We start from the raw sequence: 21,884 nt of genomic DNA, 5'->3' as shown, positions 1-21,884 counted from the left end.
CTCTTATTTGTGACTACAATGAAAGATAGTAGCAAAAATGTTATTATCTCCAAGTAAATATAAATAGCTTCATATTTCATGAGCATTTAAATACAAATCATCATCCAATAATGAATAACATGACTTTGAGTTGCAGTGGTACATCCTGCTCCTACACCAAGACAGACACTATGGCATAATTTTTGCACTAGTTATTTTGAGATAGTGTGAGTTTTCTTGAAATTTTAAAAGCTGCAACTCTTGCGAAAGGCCATGTAAATATTTTCTGTTGCAGACCTGACGGGTGCTCAGGATGGAAGTGTGAGAATGTTCGAATGGGGTCATGCACAGCAGATCACATGTTTTCGGTCTGGTGGCAACTCACGGGTAACTCGAATGCGATTCAATTACCAGGGAAATAAGGTAACTGGCAAAATGCTCCTGTATGCTTTCTCTTCTCCCCTCCTCCACTATAACTGCAAATTAGCAGAAACATCACATGCTTCTAATTTAAAGTATCTTCTCAAAATTGTGGATATTTTCTCTGCAAAACATACTTATGTATTTACTATTACTGTGTACTTTCTTTCAGTTTGGAATTGTTGATGCTGATGGATATATAAGTTTATATCAGACAAATTGGAAATGTTGTCCACTTACTGGAACTTCACCTAAGCCATATTTGGTAAGCAGAATAATAAATTAGTTTCCATAAAGTTGCATTGTATTCCCTAACTTCTTTCTCCCTTCAGAATAGCTAGGAGAGGACAAGGATTGTGATGTTAACTGGTATTTAATCAAGATTTAAGTTACGTAGTGCTGCCATCCTGTGGTCTGTATGATAGGTCCTTAGACTCTAATTATACTTGTTAAGTGGAGAGTGGAAATTGTAACATGAGGTCTGAAATAACTTTAATGTTAATTTAGACTTGTCAATAATTGTCACTTGTCAATTAATGGACAGTTACATAGGGCTGCAGAGTACATTTCCATAAAAAATTAAGAGTCTTGCAAGGCATACCAGTACCTTTGTATCCTATGCTTTTTAAATTTCTTATGAAACACCTTTTCTTCTTTTTAATATTAATATTGCCTGCTTGCACAAAATAATTCCTTTTTAATTAAAATTTTCTAACTGCAATTTTTCAGACATGGCAATGTCATAACAAAACAGCCAATGACTTTGTTTTCATCAGTTCATCGTCATTGATAGCTACAGCAGGATTTTCTTCTGACAACAGGTAAGATCTATTGTGATAATTCATAAAAGTGAAGTGATGCCATATTCTCTCTCCTTTCCCCCACTTCGGTTTTTTTTTATGATTCTTCTTAAGCAGTTTAAGAGTACTTCTGCTTGATTTCTTTCTTGGCCGGAGAGAGAAGCAATGTTTGCAGCTAAATTCATGTGCTTGTTAAGGGAGGTTTCATGGGGAAGCACAGATGTCCTGCTCATGTTCTCTATGAGGAAGAGGAGTAGAAAGGAGGTTCTGAGTGATTTGGCCGGGAATCCAGTGAGGGGTGTGTGGGAATGGTTTAAAGCTGTGCCAAGGGAGGTCTGGCATGAGACTGGACATCAAGAAACATTTTATTGCCAAGAGGTTCAGACATTGGAACAGGCTTCCTTGAGGTCAGTCCCCAGAGCCTGTCAGAGTTTGAGGCATTTGGACAGTGCCCTTAATGACATGCTTGAACTTCTGATCAGCTCTGAAAGTGTCAGGTGGGCAATTGCATGATCCTTCCAGGCCCCTTCCAGCTGAACTATTCTGTTCTATGCACATGAACCTTATTTTTATTTTTATAGCTCTAGGGAATTTGCACAGCTCTAGGGAATTTGCATAGCTCTCAATTTCTCATTTGTTTCCATAACTAAGTATTGATCAAAAAATACCAAAACCTGCTAACATTTCTGTGAATTAAGCTACTAAAGACTGTTAACATAAATGCTTTATGGAACTAGCCAGTTGTAGAATAATTATGTAGAAGGCATGTTCTTGCAGCATATGATAAACTGTGGAAGTAATTTAGGGTCTGCTCAGACATCATCATTGAAAGTCTGCTTACAGTGCTTTATGCCTGAGCAAACCCTTTGAAGGTACAGATGACTCTTCAAGAGTCCAAAATACTTCTGAATATGTGTTGCTGAATTAAGCCATGGTTTTTTTTCTACAGAAATATTTGTCTTTGGGATACTCTGGTTTCTCCTGCCAACAGCTTGGTGCATGGTAAGTAAACTACGACAACCAAACTGTTTGAACACAGTATAAAAAAGTGTATTTGTGAGTCTGTCTTTATGGAAGAGTTACTGTGGGAAGTGGCAGTAAAACATCTTTCATTGTTCTGTGCGAGTGCACCAGTGGGAGTATAAAACCAGATTCTTGAGAAGTTGCTGGGTGTTCGTATGCGTGATTGGTTTCATGGACATGAGTACCTTCCTTTGCATGCCTTCTGCCCTTGTATCACAAGTGCAAGCCAGACATTTCTGTTCTTTTTTTAAAAGGCCCTGGGCAGCTTCTGCTTCAGATCAGTTACTCCTCCAAATTAGATTTTGGGGGTGCAAAAAGTATTTAGTCATGTTTCATTAGTTTTATTTAGCCCTGTTTATTAGTTTATTTATGTAATAATATTGCAAAGTATTATTACTAATACTTTGTTGCAAATAATACATGAAATGCATTTCAGTATCTGAAATACGGAATTGAGATCAGAGAGTTGTGAACTCCTTGTACTTAAAGTATGGTGAATGCCTAAGTATATGTGAGAGACATGGAATTTCTAAATGTAAATTCATAGGACCTTTGAACTACAAGTACAGCATACCAAGCTGTGTTGTGATAATTGTAATTTTCATTCACTTTCATTCCCCACTCATTTAGGGGAGTAGACGTAACCAAATAAATACAAGAAGCAGCAAATTAGCAGTTAAATGACCAGTGGAAACTTGCAAGATATTTGTGCAAGTAGTTTAGAAAGACTTTCTGCTGGGCATATATGACTTAAAAAACCAAATTATATTACTTAAAATAACAAATCTGGTACTTTATTAGAATATTATTAAAATAATCTGTTTCTGGTCAAGGATTAATAGTTTTGATTACATGGGGAAATAAAAAAATTTTGTTTATACAGATTTTAATTGCTTCATTTGAGAGATTTTGAAGATTTTTTTTAGCTTCAGAATGTCTGAAGGGAACATGTCTATTGGTAGTGCAATAAGTGGGCTGGTTGTGGTCAGTTGGATTACAGCATCAAAGTCACTGTTGCTACTGTCTTGAACTATTAGGGTTTGATGGAAAATGCAAGTTAGTACAGTGTTTTATATGAATTACTTTCCTTTGGCTTTCAGCTTTTATCTGTCATGATAGTGGAGCGACTGTGCTAGCATATGCTCCAAAACACCAGCTGTTGATATCTGGAGGCAGAAAAGGCTTTACCTGTGTAATTGATCTTCGCCTAAAGCAGCAGCAACAGTTGCTCCAGAGTCATGATTCTCCAGTCAAAGCAATTGCTGTTGATCCTACAGAAGAGTATTTTGTCACAGGATCTGCTGAAGGCAACATAAAGGTATTAATGAGGGAGAGGGAGCAGAGGTGCTGTGTACATTCAGAAAAAATCCTGTGCAAGTGTGGAACAGTCAGATATCATATGTACTACATTTGTTTTTTACTCTGACTTTCACATTTATGAATTTAATTATGAAATGTCAGCCTTAACCTCTTCTTAATGCAGTCCTCCTTTTAATTAGTGATAACCTTAGTGTCTCTCTATATTCCTTATTATAGTAAATGAGTACTAGTATTCTATAAATGTGTCGTTACAGATTGCTACATATTCTTCTCTTACAGTTAGTGTCAGAAAAGTAAATGCAAAATGTAGTGCAATTCCTGCACAATTCACTGTTGCCAATTTTAAGATCATGGTGATTTTCCTTATAAGAGATTGATGTTTTGATGCTTTTCCAGGTATGGAGTCTGTCTGCATTTAATCTTCTTCACACTTTCATCAATGAGCATGCTCGACAGTCTCTCTTCAGAAACATTGGGACAGGAGTCATGCAAATTGAAACAGGACCAGCAAATCACATATTCTCCTGTGGTGCTGATGGAACAGTAAAGATGAGAATCTTGCCTGATAGATTTAGCCCTTTAAAGGATGCGTTAAAAAATGATGTGAAATTTATGATCTAATGTTTTTCTCAGAATAGTGAATAACATTCCCCTTCTGCTATCCTTGAAAATATTTTTCCTGGAGCTAACCAACAAAGGAGATGCACAATGATAGCTTGTGATACAAAGGTGTTTTGGGTTTTTTCTGTTCTCCCCTTCTGCCCCCAACCTCCTATTTATTAATTACCTGGAGCTTTTAGTCCCTGATGCACTAATGCCTTAAAGATTAAAAGGTCCTTCAGATTTTGATCATTGCCTAAAAAGAAAGCTAAATATGACTCCAAATTACATAGTTATAATTTATAAAGATGTTACTGAAGTGGTTTACTCTTCCTTTTGAGATAATTACACTCTCACCTGGAGTGTACCATCTGGGCATGACCTCTGCTTAGATTCAACACCTTGCCACCTTGTAAAAGCATGTCAGTCCTGATGGAAACCTTAGGTAATGTTTTTTCACTGTGGCAACCCTAACTGTCTCTCTTCTCAATTGTCTAGTTAGCCAACAATAAAAATGTATACCTATGTGCAGAAGAGAAACAAAGTTTCCAGGAGTGAATAGTCCTGGTCATGCACACATTCATATAAGGAGCCACTTTTTCTCTCCATTCCTGAAATCCAGGCTGTTTACCTCTCTAACTTGCCTGATCTCCTTTCTCTCATCTAGAGTATAAGAAACTGAAGGATGTTCTGTAACTTGTCTTCTGTTCTATAGCTTGAATCACTGCCATCAGGATGGCAGGCTGACCTTTTAAAAATAAATATATTTTTAACCCTGAACACTCCCTTTACAAAAAATAAAATGTAAATATGAATGGATATCTTCCTAGTAAAATAGCCAAGATTATGTGTGAAGCCTTAGACTTGATCAAAAAGATACAGGAAGATAGTGCTTTAGGATATGGCACTAGAATTTCTTGAAAGACTATTTATTTAGATGTCTGTAGAGGAAATAAAAGAAAAACCCAACCTAATTTATTTTTACATTTTTTACCAGTAAGACTTTCATTTAGCCCAAAGATAGTCCATTCTTAGCACTTACATTCTTGTTTGTGTGTTTTTCCTAAGTACTTTAAAAAAGGAAAAAGTAGTTCAACAGCAAAGTACTTCTACACTGTCAGTCTTTCTTTCTGATGTTTATGTTTACATCTGGTGTCAGATGAAAGAAAACAAACTGAGAAGGATAGATGTAGAGGGGATTTTTTTGCCAAAATATTAGACTGCATAACTTAAATGTTTGACCAAATCTTTAATGCACAAGGCCTTTACTTTTTTTTTTTTTAGTCAGCTAAACTGTTTCTGTATGTATTTTGGTTTACTTTTCCTTACTTGAGAGTTTGACAAAGGTTTAATTTGTAAATTAGATGTGAGGCTGGATTACTTGAATGCCAATGGTGTACTTTTTGCTAAAAGATATTTTGTGAAATATAGCACCAAGATATTAACTGTAAAATAAACCTGTCAAATTAGGAACTATGGGGATAAATAAAGCATAGCAGAAATGAAGGGCTTGTATAATGAACTATGTAACATTCTCAGGATGCTTTTCTCTTAAGAATATAAAGTTGTTTAAAAAGATTTTGTAAAATGTATTAAGGTCATTTTAAATGTATGTTTCGCAAGTTGCAGTGCAAACACTATGAAGGTTTTTATGCACATAACCTGAATTTTCAAATTGTGCAATAAAAAGAATGTGAATGTTTTGCCATGAAGAAACATGTGACAGCATTTCAAACTGGTACAGCTGTTCAGTGATTCAGTTGTAATTGTTCTTCCTTAACACTTAGAGAATGAAATTGAACGTGATTTCAAAGCAGTTTAAGTACAGTGATGGACCAGAAAAGTAACTACAAGTGACACCACCTTACAAAATAGACTTGCCCAATGAGTATGAGTTATCTGCTCAGTGGCTGAGTTTCTAATATTCTTTATTCTTGTGGAAGAAGGAAAACAGTGGGATTAAACAGTAGCACACTGCTTTAGAATCAGCTGAAACCATCATGACTTTGTAGCTGCTTTATATACATGCGTCAGTTTTATACACCCACTGAACTAACGAAGTTACATGTGCAAAAATCATGGCAGTATTATATAATTATGTCCTTGATGTTTTGTCCTTAAATATTTATATCTCATTAGCTTTAATACTTCAAGCTCAAATCTGTTGTACTGGCAATCACAAAAAGCTGTCTTACCGTCTGCAAACTGAGCAGATTTAAATGCAATTTGCCAAGACATACAATGTTGTCATTTTTCTGAGTAAAGCTGCACTTTGAAAAATCCTGGCAAACTTATATGCTTATACCAGAAAAGTACTGACCTTGACCAGGCATTTTCAATAATGTTTATAGTTACCATAAGCTATTCTTGAAACTAAATTATGTAAAATCACAATGTATTTGCCACACCTTTATAATCTTTCCAATAAATCCTGCAGAAACTCAACCTTCTAGAGTTCCATGTTGCTGCTATTTCATTTACAAATCAGTTGTTCAGTTGCATATTGTTCATTGCTGTTTAACTATTGTAAGATGAATTATCAGTAGCTTTCTTGTAATGATGGATTAAAAATGAGTTAAATTCTGTTGTACATGAAACTTTTAAAGGGACACTCTCAACTTTGAATCTAGTCATTGGAGAACAACTGAACTCGGAACCCTCTGGCTGTTGCCCTTAACTTCCACTGACTTTTGTCCTCCAGCAATTAATTCTTTTTCCCTGTTGCTATGCAAGTTACTCAAACTTAAGGGTACTAGTGCCTACAGAGGTCCCAGTGCTTACAGCAGTCATGTGCACAAATTGAATATAAAATTTGCTTTTGCCAGTGCTTAATCAATAATACTTTTTTTGTCCAGACAAAATAATTTAGCTTGTAGTTGATAATGTCCCTTTTAAATATCATAGAGTGGAAGCTGTGACTTGTGTTTGTCTTTGTAGCAGTACATGATGCTGTCAGAGTGTGTCATTCTTGTGTTGCTGATTCCCTTACCTTAGACACATGATCCAAGTTCTTCATGATTACTTCAGCAACTTGTGAAAGTTAGAACTCTGGCCATCTAGGTACTTAAACTGGCTTGCTGTGTGACTTTACACCACCGAATTCTCAGCTGACGTTGCAGGACGTTGATGGAGAAAGGTGGAAGAGATGCAGATTTTGTACCATGCCAAGGTGGTGCAGGGTGAGGTCGTAGATGTTCTCCTGCATTTTAGGAACCTCAGAACCACTTGCAGGAAATAAACTATGGAGATATCCTACTCTAGGTACCCCCTTCCTATTAAGAGCACCCAGTGTTAGATTAGATGCAATAGTTATGAAAAAAGCAACAGTGATTAAGGGGAAATAAGCTTGGAGATTATATATTCTCCAAGGTAATTATTTTCAAATGTTTATTTTTACTAAAAATAGCAAAACCATCGCTAATGGCAGGTTCAGCACACTGATCAAATTACTTTCTATAAAATAAAGAAACTGATTTACCAAGTTTTGTAGTGTTTCTTATTCCTCCCATATCTAGCTCTAAAATATGCATGATTTTTATTTTTTTTTAATGTCTTACGGTCTCATGCTTTATCTTTCCTTGTTCTGACTTTTTGGTGTTTGGGAGGGGGACTGGTTGCTGGGGGTTTGTTTTTGTGGGTTTTTTTTTTTTAATATATAAGTAACAGAATTGGGCAAAACAAATTATTGTGCAGTGTAATGAGGCTGATGTAGTAATGGCACTTTCTGTTGTCTGCCACAACTTAACTTTTGAATCCCCTTTTCTGTTTCATTTAAGCTTGAAAACCTGTGTCGGTCTTGGGGAGCTTCATCCACCTCTGTTGTTGCCTCTAGCAGAGGTACAAGTATGAATACACCTGTTATGATCTGATGAGTGAGAGATGCCCAAATTTAGGAGCAAACGAGACAAAATGCCAGTTCAACAATACTGACTTTATTTGTAGCTTTTAGTGTGTAGGAGAAAGAGAGAGAGAATGCCAGTAGAAGACAGTCGCCACTGACACATCTAGCGGCGTCCTGTTGGTCCTTTTGCATCCTGGGCTTCTCAGTGGTGGGCTGGGGGGACCTAAGTCATCCTTCTTTTAGAAAATTCTGTGCAGGAAGGGGTGCTGGGTCGACAAGACAAAACTGACTATGAAGATTTTTCACCATGTGTTTTAGCAAACAAAGGAATCCATGCATGTTGGCTACAAGGTGCATAGTTCTCTACTTAGTACCCTGTCTTGTATTGGTTAGTGATTCCATTGTTTCCTAGTCTAATTAGTTCTTTCGCTTCTTTTGAGTCAGTGGATTTCTTGGATCCGAGGGCTATGACCTTGTGGTCGCAGTCTCCCCCACCGGCGTTACCTTTTGTCCAGTCAAGATGATTGTAGCACGGTTGCTCTACTGGATTTATTGGCGTCTTCCTTACCTTGGGAGCTCTGCCTGATGTCCTTGTGGTCTGTGAATTTGGCACTTTTTAGTACTACTACACAGCGGTACATCCTTCTTTCCCAGCTTTGTTAACCACCCCCTGGGTCATTAAGCAGTATAAGCAGTATTGCCTTTAGACAGCCCGGGCTCCTGGTATCCACAGCGGGAACTCTGGAGGCTCTTGGTGGTTGCAAAGGCCGTCTGTCCCGTAACTTGGGATGCTCCTCTTCGTCGAGAGGTGTGTGAGCTGCTGCTTTCACAGTCTCTCCCGGGAGATGAACGGACCGGGTTCTGCTAACCTGATCTTGCCCCTGCCAGGCCTCGAATTAGCACCTTCCTGGCACGAATGCCCTTCCTCTCTAGCCGTAATAGTGTTCAAGACTTGTTCTTTAGCTCCTAGGAGCCCCTGCGCGAGTCACACGACAGTGGGTATGAGTAGAGCATGCGTCTCGTCAGGCTCTCAGAGAGCGGCTGCCAAAGTTTAGGCCGCCTCTGCATGCAGCTCGGTGCCTGCAGACGGCTGCGCGCAGGGTTTGGCGGCTGCCGCCCGTGCGAGGGGCGAGGCGGGGCTCGATGGGTCCCGCCCCGGCCCGGGGCGAGCGCAGGGCAGGGCAGGGCAGGGCAGGGCTGGCAGCGGCCCCGCCCCGGTCCCGGCGGGAGCCCCGAGCCCTCAGCCCCGAGCCCGGAGCCCTGAGCCGCCGCCGCGCCCGCTCCGCTCGGCACCGCCGCTGCCGCCGCGCCGCGCACACACAGTGAGTGCCGCCCTGCGCCCCGCGGGGCCCCGGCCCCTTCCCGGGCCCCTTCCCCATCCCCGGCCCCGTCCCGGTCCCGCCGCGCCAGGCGGCCCCGGCCCCTGCCCTGCGCGCCCGCAGCAGCCGCGGCCGAGAGCGGCGGCGGGGCGGGCTGGGGCCCGGCGGCGGCCCCGGCGGAGCGCTGGGCTCTGCCCGGGGGGCGAAATGCTGCCCCGGGGCCGGGTCGCTGCCGCCTCCTGCCCCGGCGGGTCCCGGCGCCGCGCTGCGGGTGGGAGCCGCCCGGAACCACGCGGGGAGAGTTTCCTCACCGCCGATGTGCTTGGGTGAAGGCTGCTCTGCTCTGCGATACCGAAACTCTCCGCTCCTCCTAGGCTGGCTTTTCTCTGTTTTCCCAGAAATGTTTCAGCTTTCCCTGGGAGTGAGCCCTGCCCCGCGTCCCCCTGTGCCGGGGCGCGCAGGACTGAGCTGTAGCTCTTGAGGCAGAGGCAGGCGTGGTGATGCAGTGAAGTCTGCACGGTGGTGGTGAAAGAAACTTTTCTGAGACGCGCCAGTTTGGCTTTGAAGTACTACTAGCAAAGTCCTGAAGTTCCGCCTGTAGTTGTATCTTATTTACATACTGCTAATCAAATAAAAGAGATCGCAGTTCGGTGTGCATTTTTCCTTTTTGGAAACCTGAATGGTCAGACCTTCCACACCTCTGTGTGTCTCTGGAAGTACATGTTCGCAGTCTTTCCTGACCTCGGGTAGAACGAAACACGGTCCAGGTGATGCTTCCCCCTCTCTGCACGTGTCCTGTTTCAGTCACTCTCCTTTGCCGTACTGCTCGGCTAAACCACTCACGTTATTACAGCCTGGCCAAGACTTCTCCCAGCAGTCGTTTTCACGCTCACTGCCAGGGTTGACTGCTGCCAACTCTGTTTATCTTTTGTCAGCTCTAAATAGGAAATTTGCTTTGAAAGAGCATCGACAGTGGAGGCAAAAAAAAAAAGAAAAAAAAAGTGTGGAGGGGAGGAGTGTTGCAGTGGAAAGAGGTTCGAGCCCTGTATTTGGAAGACAGAACTTTGTGAACTTGGAACATGCTTAGAAGCAGGAACAAGGAACTGAAATGTTCTAGTACGTTTGCATTTAGTACTTGAACTAAAACGTTCTAGTACATTTAGTGTCTCTGCCTCACCTGAAAGCAAATTTCACCTGGAACACTACTGAAATAGAAGTTGTGGTGCAGATCTTTGCAGGAGCACAAAATACCGCAGCTTGCAATGGAAGCTGCTCGCTGTTTGCCCTGACAACAGGAAGCTGCTCATTTCCGTTAAATAGTAACTCGCCTGGTCTGACTAAACCTGGATTTCAGCGTGCTTCATGGCTTAACTTATCTCCTTTGAGTTTTCTTTGCATAGTTGCTGCTAGGTAAAGAATAATACTTGCTGCTTGAAAAAGGCGAGCGGATAATCAAATCTCAACTTCGGTCAGTTTCGTATTTTTGTATAACAAGGCAAGTCATCCAAGTGATGGGCAGTAAAATGCCTAATAAGCATTAAAGCAGATGATGCATCCTTACAGTTTAGTTTTATGCAAAACTAACGCTGAACTACTGAAATAGCAATTTATGGTATGTAAATGGTGGCTGGTTTGAGATAAGTTATGTCTTAGGATTAATTTTCTTCCAAGTTGCAGATGTTTTTCTTGAGTTTACCTCATAATAGAGGTTTTGGGCTGGAATTCACCTTTGTGTTTTTTGTTAATCCTTGTACATGAATAGTACAAAAATGAGAAGGAAAAAAGTCACCAAATGGTATTTGTCATAATCTTACCATTGTATATATCCTTTAAAATTACCTACTTAATCTAAAACGTTGGCAGTACCTTTCCATCTTTTTTTTCGCATTTATTATATTCTAGCAGCTTTAACCATGTTCTAGGTAACTTTGTTACATCTTCTACATCCTTAAGATAAATCATGAGGCAAATAGATGGTACTGTACTACTTTTACTTTTGTCTTTTTTTTCCCACTGCCTTTGTAGGTAGGTTTCTTGTAATTTTTTTATATTTTCCCTGTATTGGGCTAATCATTTAAACTACTTTCATCTTCTCTCACTGACAAATTTCTTAACTGTCTTTGTCAGACTTTGTGAATCAGATTGAATTGATGAACAAAACAAAATTTTACTGAAAATTAAGTATATAGGAAGAATTTTCTTGTAGGGAAAGTATTCTTTGTGCACACTATACCTTGAAAAAGTGTCAAGACAAATTTCAGTAGTGCGTATCTCAACTTGACAGATTCTAGCACTCTTGTTTTTGTTTGGAGTATCAATACACAAACTGTGGTGATCCAGGAGCTATGATTTAGTCAAGTCAAAGTAACTTGGGGAGTTTTTTGGGCTGGTGTGAGGTTTTTTTTTTGTGTCCGTCTACTCACAGCCATGAGCAGCCATGTTGTCAATTCTATTTGTGATAAAAATGTTTACAACATTCTTCAACTGTAATGTAGTGCAAATTCTAGGCCTCTTTATTTTATACTGGCTTTGGAATCATTGAAAGTGAGTATGGTTTGAAATTATATGTTTTTTTCCTCTTATGCCTCTAATGTCATCAGATCATAAGACCCAAAGTAAATGTTATTTGTGTTCAAGTGAAAGCTAAGACGGCGTTTTTCAGTTAAGCATGTGAATAAGAGGTTTCACACGGCAGTTTTGCATTCTCTTTCTCAAGCAGTGTTTTGCTCAAACCAGAATTTCCTTTTTTAACCCAGAGATTGACCTCACCCCCACTGAGAAGTGAGCTCTGTGCTCTGAGACTGAGGTTTGTAATTTGCAGAGCAGTGGCAGCACTTGGCTGTTTCCTGGCATCTCTAACAAGTCTCAAGAAGGGGAAGAGTGTGGAATACAGGATTTGTGTTAGAAGCTGTTAATCCTGTGTTTCAGGTGCTCTTGTCTGAGCTGATCGTTGACACTGTCACTTCCAGCCAAAACATTATTTCTTTCTTCATTTCAATGTGGTGGTTCCTGGAATCTCTGTAGCAAGGCAGGTGTGTGAGATGGTGTACTAAACAAAACGCATGGCTTTTAAATTACAGGAGTTAAAGCTGCTCCTTAATTTCAACACATTTTTATCTGGAAATACAGATAATGGATAGTAAATATCTCAGTCCTTGAGCAAACCTTGCAAGGACTTAAAAGGTGTTACGTGACTTTAGATGATAATACCCTTACCTGGCACTGATGAGTTGTATGCTGAGGAGAGTGGGGTCAGCAAAGCTGGACGCATTAAAACCCAGCATTTTCTCCCAGTTTATGGAGTAATGCAGTAGTGCTGGCCTGTGGAAATCAGGCTGGGTGCAGCTGTGGCTAGTGGCAGTGATTTGGATACTCACCTGCCCTGGGTGAGGGCTGTTAAACCCTCTGAAGGAGGCGCGTGTGCGTGAGCTGAGGGCTGGGCTCTCTGTGCTTGCCATCGAGCAATTGCTCTGGCCTGCACCTGTGGCTGGAGGCCCCAGAGTGGACTGGTGGAACTTCCATTTACCATAGCAGTTTGATATTTATTACCTCATCAGTTGCAAAAGTTTTATTGTGTGGTGCTCTCAGCTAATGGATTAATTTTTCCTGTTGCACTGGAGCCTTACTGGAGCATGTCTGAATAGTGTGCCCACGCTAGGGAGGTCTTGAGAGGAGTTCAGGAAATGGCAGAGCAAAGCAAACTGTTTTAAACAGTACTGTCTTCTATAGTTGAAGATTTTACATGCTTGCTTCTCTTATTGTCTTTGGTACTTATAAACTGAATTTCCAGCTGACCAAGTATTTTTACAAGCAATATATTTTTTTCTTGTTTGGTGTTTTCTCTGCAGAAGTTACTGGGGCACAGTTATATTGAGGGTGAAATGTAAATAACTGAAGAAAAACATGTAACTATAGTCCATGTTATTCCTCTACTTGTAAAAGGAAAGACTATATTAAACTTTAAGGTAACGAGAAGCAGAAAAACAATCTGCAAGCAGAGGAAGCATATACTTGCATGTCTCATCTGTTAAGGTATTTGTCTCTTGAACTTTGAAGCTGTAACACCTCTCTGGTGGAGGAAACAAAATCCATTAGTTACCTGTGACTGATTGTCCTCTCCAGCATGTATATGACACACAGATAATGTTGTAATTTGGTTGTCTTGAAAGGCATTTTGAGTAATAATATGTGATCCAATGAGGAAAAAAACCCCATGCCTGTTGGGTAAAAAGTGATTAGGAATGGGACAATAATTTTATCCAAGTACATGCTAAATTGAAATTTATCAAACAAAATGTTACCACATTTAAATTACTCATTGTGCAATATGGGGTGTGTAGCCACTGTGATTCCATGAAGACGAATTTCTCTTTAACTTCTAGCTGAAGTAAATTGTTCTCAACCCAATTCTCATACTCCAGTGCTGCCCACTTCCAATTTGATGTATAGTACTGGGCTATCTAAAGTATGTTGGCATTACTGCAGAATATTATACTTACCTGAAGAACTAACTTTACCTGCAAGTACAGGTGGGTGAAGTTCTGGAAGTTAATTGTACAATTCTGAAAAAAGGGTATTAAAAATTAGGCTTCAGGTGATGAGGAGCAATCTCTGTCAGAAGTCTGTTGGGTGTATGTGCAAACTAGCACTTCCAGCCTGAATATATTGCTGCTTTCTCTCAGTTTTGAAAAAAATAAAAGCCGAATTTCCTGCTTTTGCCAGTTCTGCAGAAATCTGAGACATAGGCGGTTCATTGCTATCACTGGCATATTGTTGATGGGATGGGGATAAAATAATCTCTACTGGTTTCTTATGGACATGGGCACTGAAAATGTTAAGCTTTATATGGGAAAGTATAAAAGTGAAGGATATGTCTGGGCCCATGAATCTTCTGCTGTATTCCAATTTTGAAAAGTGATGTTTGCAACAAATCCTTTTTATCCATAAATTGTACACGGTACAGCAGAAAGCTTATCCCCAGCAGCTATAAATAGTGAAATGATCCAAAATATGATTCAGCTTTTTTATTGCCATGTCCGAAGTAAATAACTAACTCTTGACTTGCTGAAAGCATTCCAGTGTGTCGTGGGCTGACCTTGGTTGGCTGCCAGGCACCCGTCAGAGCCGCTCTGTCGCTCACCCTGGTGACTGCAAAGGGGAGAGAAAATAGAACAAAACGTTCAAGGGTTGAGATAAGGAGCAGGAGAGATCTTCCACCGAACAGGATAATGAGAAGTAAAGTAAGTGTTAAAACCACCTTCCCCCACCTGTCCCTCCCCAGCAGTGCAGGGAGGTGGGGCATGATGGAGTTTTTGGCTGGTTCATCGCGGGTTTCTGCCGCCTTCCTCTGCTGCAGCGCGGGGTCCCTCCCACAGGAGACAGTTCTCCAGGAGCTTCTCCAGGACTTGAGTCCATTCCGCAGGCAGCAGCTGTACATGAAATGCGGCAGCGTGGTCACTCTCCCACGGGGTCAGTCCTGTTCCAGCGCGGGTCCCCCAGAGGGTCACAGGTCCTACCCAGAAGCCTGCTCCAGCATGGGCTCCTTTCCCCAGCGGTGTGCAGGCCCCTGCCGGGAGCCTGTTCCAGCACAGGCCTCCCATGGGTTCACAGCCCTCTTGCACACGCCAGCTCCACCGGGGGTTCTCCACGGCCTGCAGGTGGATCTCTGCATCCCTGTTACCTCCACGGCTGCAGGGGAATCTCAGCTGTGGCACCTGCATCATCTCCTGCCCTCCTTCCTCACTGACCTTGGTGCCTGCAGAGATGTTTCTCTCACAAGTTCTCACTCCTCGCTGGGCACATTTCCATCCCCCCAATAACTTTTTTCTCCTTCTAAATACGTTCCCCCCTGGTCGTTGCCATCATTCCTGGCTGGCCCAGCCTTGGCTCCTGGCACATCCATCCTGGAGCCGGCGGGCCCTGGCTCTGCCTGGCCTGGGGAAGCTGCTGGCAGCTCCTCACAGCAGCCACCCCTGTAGCCCCCAGTAGCAAAACCTGGCCCTGCAAAACCAACAAGTCGTGCTATTTTAACAGTTACAAAGGGCATTTTAGTGCTCCTTTGCCTTTGGGAAGAGAGAGGAATTAGCTGCTGTGTTAATTGCTATTAATACAGCATCACCATTTTATATTAAATGCATTTGAGACCTATCTCTTGTATATCATGGTTAACTAGTATGAAATCAGTAGCAAAACCATACCTCCTATCTTTTGCAAAACATTTGGTAGATGGGGTTTTTTTGAGTGTTTACATACTGTGGTTTCAGAATGTAGAGAAATATTAGTTTGGTGTTAGAAGGTAGCTGTGCCTTTCTGACTCATCTGCTGCAGATGGTTCTTTCTGAGTGGTAAGTATGTGCATGCATAAAACAGATAAGGTAAGCCTGGTTAAATGGCCTGTAATTAAGCCCTGATTATTGAGTCAGTTTGGAGTATTCATAATTAGATATGTGTTTGTTTATGATATCCTTCCACTTCTCAGCAGAAGGTTATTTGTTTTGTATATATGCTTAGCCCATTTTCTTTAGTGTATTAAAGTAATTTTCAGGGTCTGTGGAAGAACCTTTGCCCACCTTCAGCTTATTCTACATCCTTCTTCCTCCATTCAGAACACAAAATCTGCATTTCATCAGGTGCACTTCAAATAAATTTTTTACTTTATGCTTTATAAGGTGAAACAAAAATGAAGAACTGCTTAGCAATTTTTTTAAAATTCTAGCTCATCTTGTTGTTTTATTGTCAGTAACTGTTGATATTAAGATTTTGTTTAATCCTAATATATATAGCACTGTCTTTATGACTAACTGCAGGACTGTTATATTAAAAAAAAAAAATCTTCTTGTGAGGAAACACTGTTGTTTCCTCACAACCTTTATGTCTTTGAAATGGAGAAAAACATTTTGCTGCTGTTGGGCCTGTAGCTTGTAGTGTTTGGGATTCCAGACATAAAATCTGTGTCTCAAGTAGTCTAGAGTTGATCTTATTTATAGTGTTGCTAGAACTTTCAGCTCTGTTATCTTTTTGGCATGACTGGAATGATTTTGTAGGCAGATAAGTGGGGTTTAGTGGCATGTGAAAATTAATTATGTTTTTTATGAGATTAAAAAGTAGAAGCATTTTGCAAAATATTCAGGAAGGAGGACAAGAGGAGCAGAGCAAGAGCGCATCTGAGTATGTTGTGGGAGCCTTGAAGTTTGCTTGGTCCAGAAGTTTGCAGGTCAAGTTAGAAGAAGATAGTTGATAACTTTTATGTTTATATGTTTTATTATGGCTAGGATGTTACAGTGAAACAGGGAATAGGAAAGCTCATCCTGATCCTTAAGGGCCATTGCACCCCTTAACATTCTGTGAATCTATCTTCCGTGATTTCCAGGGGTTTCAGAATAATTTAAACACACTGAGGGGAAGTCTTTCTCTGTTTGACTTCAGTTTTGTTTTCTTTGTAGTTACTGTGTATAAATTACAGGATGCTTTAGCCTCCTCTCTGATGAAATAATGAAACAATACAGATCTGTTACTATAAGCAGTGCTGTAGGAATCTTAATAGTTTTGTGTAGCTGCCAGACCAGTTTTTTTCTGATTCTGTACTTGACAACATATTGAGGAGTGGAATTTCTTCTTGTTTGAAGATCTCATTCTAGAAATTGTTTGTGTGATACCCTTGTATTGCCATGCATTTCATATCAAGGTCTTATCTGCTACTTTTCTGAATTAAATTGATTATTTCCAGGCATATTTACTTAATTTGTTCTCCATTAAGTTGTAGCACTTCAGTGTATTAGATCACTCTCACATTAAAGAAAAAGAAATATTCAAATCTTGTTTTATTTTGAGCATTTGAAAATTTATTAGAACTTACAGGTAGAGCTGAATGGTAGTAGAAATGTGATTAACATCTAAATTGTAGAAAAATCTGTGTAATCCCAACAATGAATTTGTGTTGCATTGGTCTGCAAAACACCACACTGGTCAGTGATGCAGAAAGTATGCTGATTGCAACCAAATGCTTTTGGGCAGGTTTGCCAGCAGTATTTGCTGTACAAGTGGTTTTGAGTATGCAGGTGGATGGTTTAAAGTCACTTGAAATGTCAGTTTTGCTTTTAATACCAGGCGGGTAACTGGGGGGAATAGTGAATGGGAAGTCAGTGATAGGTGATAAAATATTTATTCCTGTGAGGTGTTCAAATGTAATCTCAGGCGATTAGCAGTTTATACATTTCTTCTGCTTCAGATCTTACATTGGATAGTGTGAAGAGCCTGAATTACTACTGAAAAATCCATCTGCTGAAAGCACGTTCAAGGCAGCCCCAAAGGATGGAAAGCTCAGGACATGATCCTTGCTGTTGACCTCATCCCATGGACACTGCTGTCCATCTCATCCACGACCCCTAAACGTTGGTTGTTTGCCAGTGTTTTAAGATTGGCTTTGTCCAAGTTGTTTATTGTTACCTGTAGTTTTTTTAGAAGTTTCTTAGCATTTCAGCATACTCATTTTTCTAATTGCTTGATTTAAAATTTAAGGCCTTAAAAAAAAAAAAAACAACCAAAACCACAAAATCCCACCCAAACTGTATTGGTGTAAAGATCCTGCTTTACATGGAGTACCGAGTTGTACATATCAAGCCAGGTGTTTAATTTCAGTGATCACAGAAGAAGGTGTATTGAAAAAAAAAATTCTGAGTGTTTGGGTCCACCTGATGGAAATTTTCAGCATTTAGGACCTATAAAACCTCTGAGTGCCTAAACCAGGGCACGTGCTGCTGTTCTGCACACAGGAAGCCCTGTCACAAAACCAGCCCTGCTTTCTGCTCAAGCACAGGAATTTATATGCATGTGACTGAGGTGGGGGAAGGAGAGTGTGGGGTTACAGTGGACTTTAAAAGTTAGGTTTAAAATTATAGGAAAGCAGACCCCTCTACTAGTCAGGCTTAAATGCAGCGTGTAGCATTTAATAATCTCTAAGCTTCACAACTGTATATGAGAAAGGTAGTACAGGATTCCACAGCTAAAAAGGCAGTTATGACTTATTTCAATTTTATTTGTCTTAAAACAATGTTGCTTAAAAAGTGAATAGCTACAGCGCAAATCTGAAAGTTGATGTTCTGAGTCTTGATGGCAATAAAGACATTAATGGTGAAGAGTGTCAACTAACAGATAGGCAAAGGAATAAATTATTAGTTAGGAGGATTAAATTCAGAAGTTGGATCAAATCAAATACTGGAATAAGGATTAGAAGAACCTTGAGAAGCTTAAATGAATGCCTTGAGATGAAAAACAAAGACTGAAGAGAGAAAAAATTGTGTTTATAGCTTTATTTTTTCTTAATATGAAAAACTGAGTAACATCATAATTAAATAAGCTGAATAACAAAACATTTAACAGTGTGAGGCAGAAGAGAGGTCTTTGTCAAAGGCTCTTCATAGAAGAGAAGTAATTTAGATACCCAGCATGACAGTCTGAAACTATGTGATCATGCAGCTGTTTTTCTGTGCTCAGTCAGCTTGCTCTGTGGCAGTGGTAGAATCAGTGGACTAAAACTTATCTGGATTTTTTTTTTTTTTTGGTGGGTATGAGCTGAGAGCCCCACAGTAAAAACGAAATGCATGGAAGGCTTCCCAGCCCTAGAGCACTTCGGGGCATCCTCTTGCCTTGAGAAAATCTGTCAGACCCACCTGTGCCATTACAGGAAGCTCACAGCTGGGGCACAGCTGGGGTGACCTCTGTGCTGCAGGTCACAGGGGCACGTGGAGCAGGAGTGCCTGTGGGCATCCTGGCTGTGGGCATCCTGGCTGTGGGCATCCTGGCTGTGGGCATCCTGGCTGTGGGCATCCTGGCTGCCTGTGGGCATCCTGGCTGTGGGCATCCTGGCTGGCTGTGGGCATCCTGGCTGTGAGCATCCTGGCTGTGGGCATCCTGGCTGTGGGCATCCTGGCTGCCTGTGGGCATCCTGGCTGTGAGCATCCTGGCTGTGGGCATCCTGGCTGTGAGCATCCTGGCTGTGAGCATCCTGGCTGTGGGCATCCTGGCTGTGGGCATCCTGGCTGTGGGCATCCTGGCTGTGGGCATCCTGGCTGGCTGTGGGCATCCTGGCTGTGGGCATCCTGGCTGTGGGCATCCTGGCTGGCTGTGGGCATCCTGGCTGTGGGCATCCTGGCTGTGGCATCCTGGCTGCCTGTGGGCATCCTGGCTGTGGGCATCCTGGCTGCCTGTGGGCATCCTGGCTGTGGGCATCCTGGCTGTGGGCATCCTGGCTGGCTGTGGGCATCCTGGCTGGCTGTGGGCATCCTGGCTGTGAGCATCCTGGCTGTGGGCATCCTGGCTGTGGGCATCCTGGCTGTGGGCATCCTGGCTGTGGGCATCCTGGCTGTGGGCATCCTGGCTGTGAGCATCCTGGCTGTGGGCATCCTGGCTGTGGGCATCCTGGCTGTGGCATCCTGGCTGCCTGTGGGCATCCTGGCTGTGGGCATCCTGGCTGCCTGTGGGCATCCTGGCTGTGGGCATCCTGGCTGTGGGCATCCTGGCTGGCTGTGGGCATCCTGGCTGGCTGTGGGCATCCTGGCTGTGGGCATCCTGGCTGCCTGTGGGCATCCTGGCTGGCTGTGGGCATCCTGGCTGTGAGCATCCTGGCTGTGGGCATCCTGGCTGTGAGCATCCTGGCTGTGGGCATCCTGGCTGTGAGCATCCTGGCTGTGAGCATCCTGGCTGTGGGCATCCTGGCTGCCTGTGGGCATCCTGGCTGTGAGCATCCTGGCTGTGGCATCCTGCCTGTGAGCATCCTGGCTGTGGGCATCCTGGCTGTGGCATCCTGGCTGTGGGCATCCTGGCTGTGAGCATCCTGGCTGTGGGCATCCTGGCTGTGGCATCCTGGCTGTGGGCATCCTGGCTGTGGGCATCCTGGCTGCCTGTGGGCATCCTGGCTGTGAGCATCCTGGCTGTGGCATCCTGCCTGTGAGCATCCTGGCTGTGGGCATCCTGGCTGTGGCATCCTGGCTGTGGGCATCCTGGCTGTGAGCATCCTGGCTGTGGGCATCCTGGCTGTGGCATCCTGGCTGTGGGCATCCTGGCTGTGGGCATCCTGGCTGCCTGTGGGCATCCTGGCTGTGGCATCCTGGCTGTGGCATCCTGGCTGTGGCATCCTGGCTGTGGCATCCTGGCTGTGGGCATCCTGGCTGGCTGTGGGCATCCTGGCTGTGGCATCCTGGCTGTGGCATCCTGGCTGTGGCATCCTGGCTGGCTGTGTGTGACAGCGGTCACAAGGGTTTTGAGGGTGAGAGAGAGAGATGAGAATGTTGACCTCATGTTCAGAAGGCTTGATTTATTATTTTATGATATATATACTACATTATAACTATACTAAAAAGAAATAGAAGGAAAGTTCTCAGAAGACTAGCTAAGCTAAGAATAGAAAAGAATGAATAACAAAGATTTGTCTCTCAGCAGAAAGCGAGAACAGCTCTGCCGTGAGCGGTCAGTAAATCCAAACATCCACAGGAGACCAATCACGGATCCACCTGCTGCATTCCACAGCAGCAGATAACCATTGCTTACATTTTGACATTTTTCCTGCTGAAGATGAGAAGTTTCAGCAACAAAATCCTAACAAAAGGATTTTAATGAAAAGATGTCTGTGACAGGCTGTGGGCATCCTGGCTGGCTATGAGTGCCCTGGCTGTGGCATCCTGGCTGGCTGTGGGCATCCTGCCTCGTCTGGGGTGGCATCATGGAGGCAGGCACATCACACGGGTGCCTCGGGAAGCGTGTCCCCGGAGTGGGGCTGGTTCCCTGCCTGAGAAGCCATCTGCCAGCAGCAGTGGTGTGGAGCCCGAGAGGAGCACGTGTGTCCCCTGTGGTGGGTGGGTGACCAGGCACAGATCTCACGGGGCTGTGCTGGCTACAGGGGAAAATAAAGAGTTGGTGTCACACTGGCAGTGTGAAGAGCTGTCAGCATTGCCCAATTTCTTCTTCTGCTCAGGTAAATTCAACTGAAGTTCCCTCAAGGGCAGCGCTACTGGGCCTGACTAATTTGAAGGCAATTTGTTAAGGTGCTTAGCGTTGCTGCAGTGTAACCCTGAAAATAACATGCCTTAAGCTTGTTTATACCTTAAACAAGACCATATTTTAATTATGGTGTTCAGGCTCTTGAGTGAGTGCTGCTTGAGGAAAGCTGTGCATCCTGCTAGCAGAGGCCCTTCAGTAGTCAGAGCTGGGAAATCCTCTGCTCTGGACAGCCCCCATCCCTCTCTCAACCCTCTTTACTGAAGAAAGTACTATAGAAACAGTGACTTTCTCCAAAATAAAACATGCAAAAACTGTTACATCCTGCTAGACTTCTCAGCTGAAAAGCACGTTGTAACATTCTCTGCTCTATTCTCCATCGGTGGCCTCAGAGCAAGCTGGGGAAGTCTGGAAGCATGCAGCAGAGCACAGCACTTAGGTGTCTGTATCCCAAAGGTTGTGCTCCCGTGTCTGAAAATTTTGGCTGAATACAGTAAGGTTGAAATGGGAAATAGCTGTTATTGTGCAGCAGTTGTTCTGTAATGCTCAGTGTGTGGCAACTTACAGCAAAACTAACTCCTATTTTGGATC

The 21,884-nt window shown here is 42.7% G+C and overlaps 2 protein-coding genes across 10 annotated transcripts in view; both read left to right on the top strand.

The window, feature by feature from the left end:
* DMXL1 (Dmx like 1) overlaps positions 1–7,624 on the top strand; it is an 85,281-nt gene extending 77,657 nt beyond the window's left edge. For all 9 annotated transcript variants that reach the window (XM_063180153.1, XM_063180148.1, XM_063180152.1 and 6 more), the window contains 6 exons: positions 275–402; positions 572–664; positions 1,129–1,220; positions 2,149–2,201; positions 3,323–3,540; positions 3,939–7,624. In XM_063180153.1, the coding sequence (XP_063036223.1) occupies positions 275–402; positions 572–664; positions 1,129–1,220; positions 2,149–2,201; positions 3,323–3,540; positions 3,939–4,163 (809 nt within the window). In that variant the 3' untranslated portion in view covers positions 4,164–7,624. The remainder of the gene's footprint in view (positions 1–274; positions 403–571; positions 665–1,128; positions 1,221–2,148; positions 2,202–3,322; positions 3,541–3,938) is intronic.
* Positions 7,625–9,247: 1,623 nt separating this feature from the next.
* TNFAIP8 (TNF alpha induced protein 8) overlaps positions 9,248–21,884 on the top strand; it is a 58,006-nt gene continuing 45,369 nt past the window's right edge. Inside the window, exon 1 of the mRNA XM_063180182.1 lies at positions 9,248–9,305. Coding sequence (XP_063036252.1) covers position 9,305 — 1 coding nt within the window. The 5' untranslated portion in view covers positions 9,248–9,304. The remainder of the gene's footprint in view (positions 9,306–21,884) is intronic.

This window comes from Melospiza melodia, chromosome Z, assembly GCF_035770615.1.
Source record: "Melospiza melodia melodia isolate bMelMel2 chromosome Z, bMelMel2.pri, whole genome shotgun sequence".
NCBI lineage: Eukaryota > Metazoa > Chordata > Aves > Passeriformes > Passerellidae > Melospiza > Melospiza melodia.
This window is presented reverse-complemented; position numbering and strand designations above follow the sequence as displayed.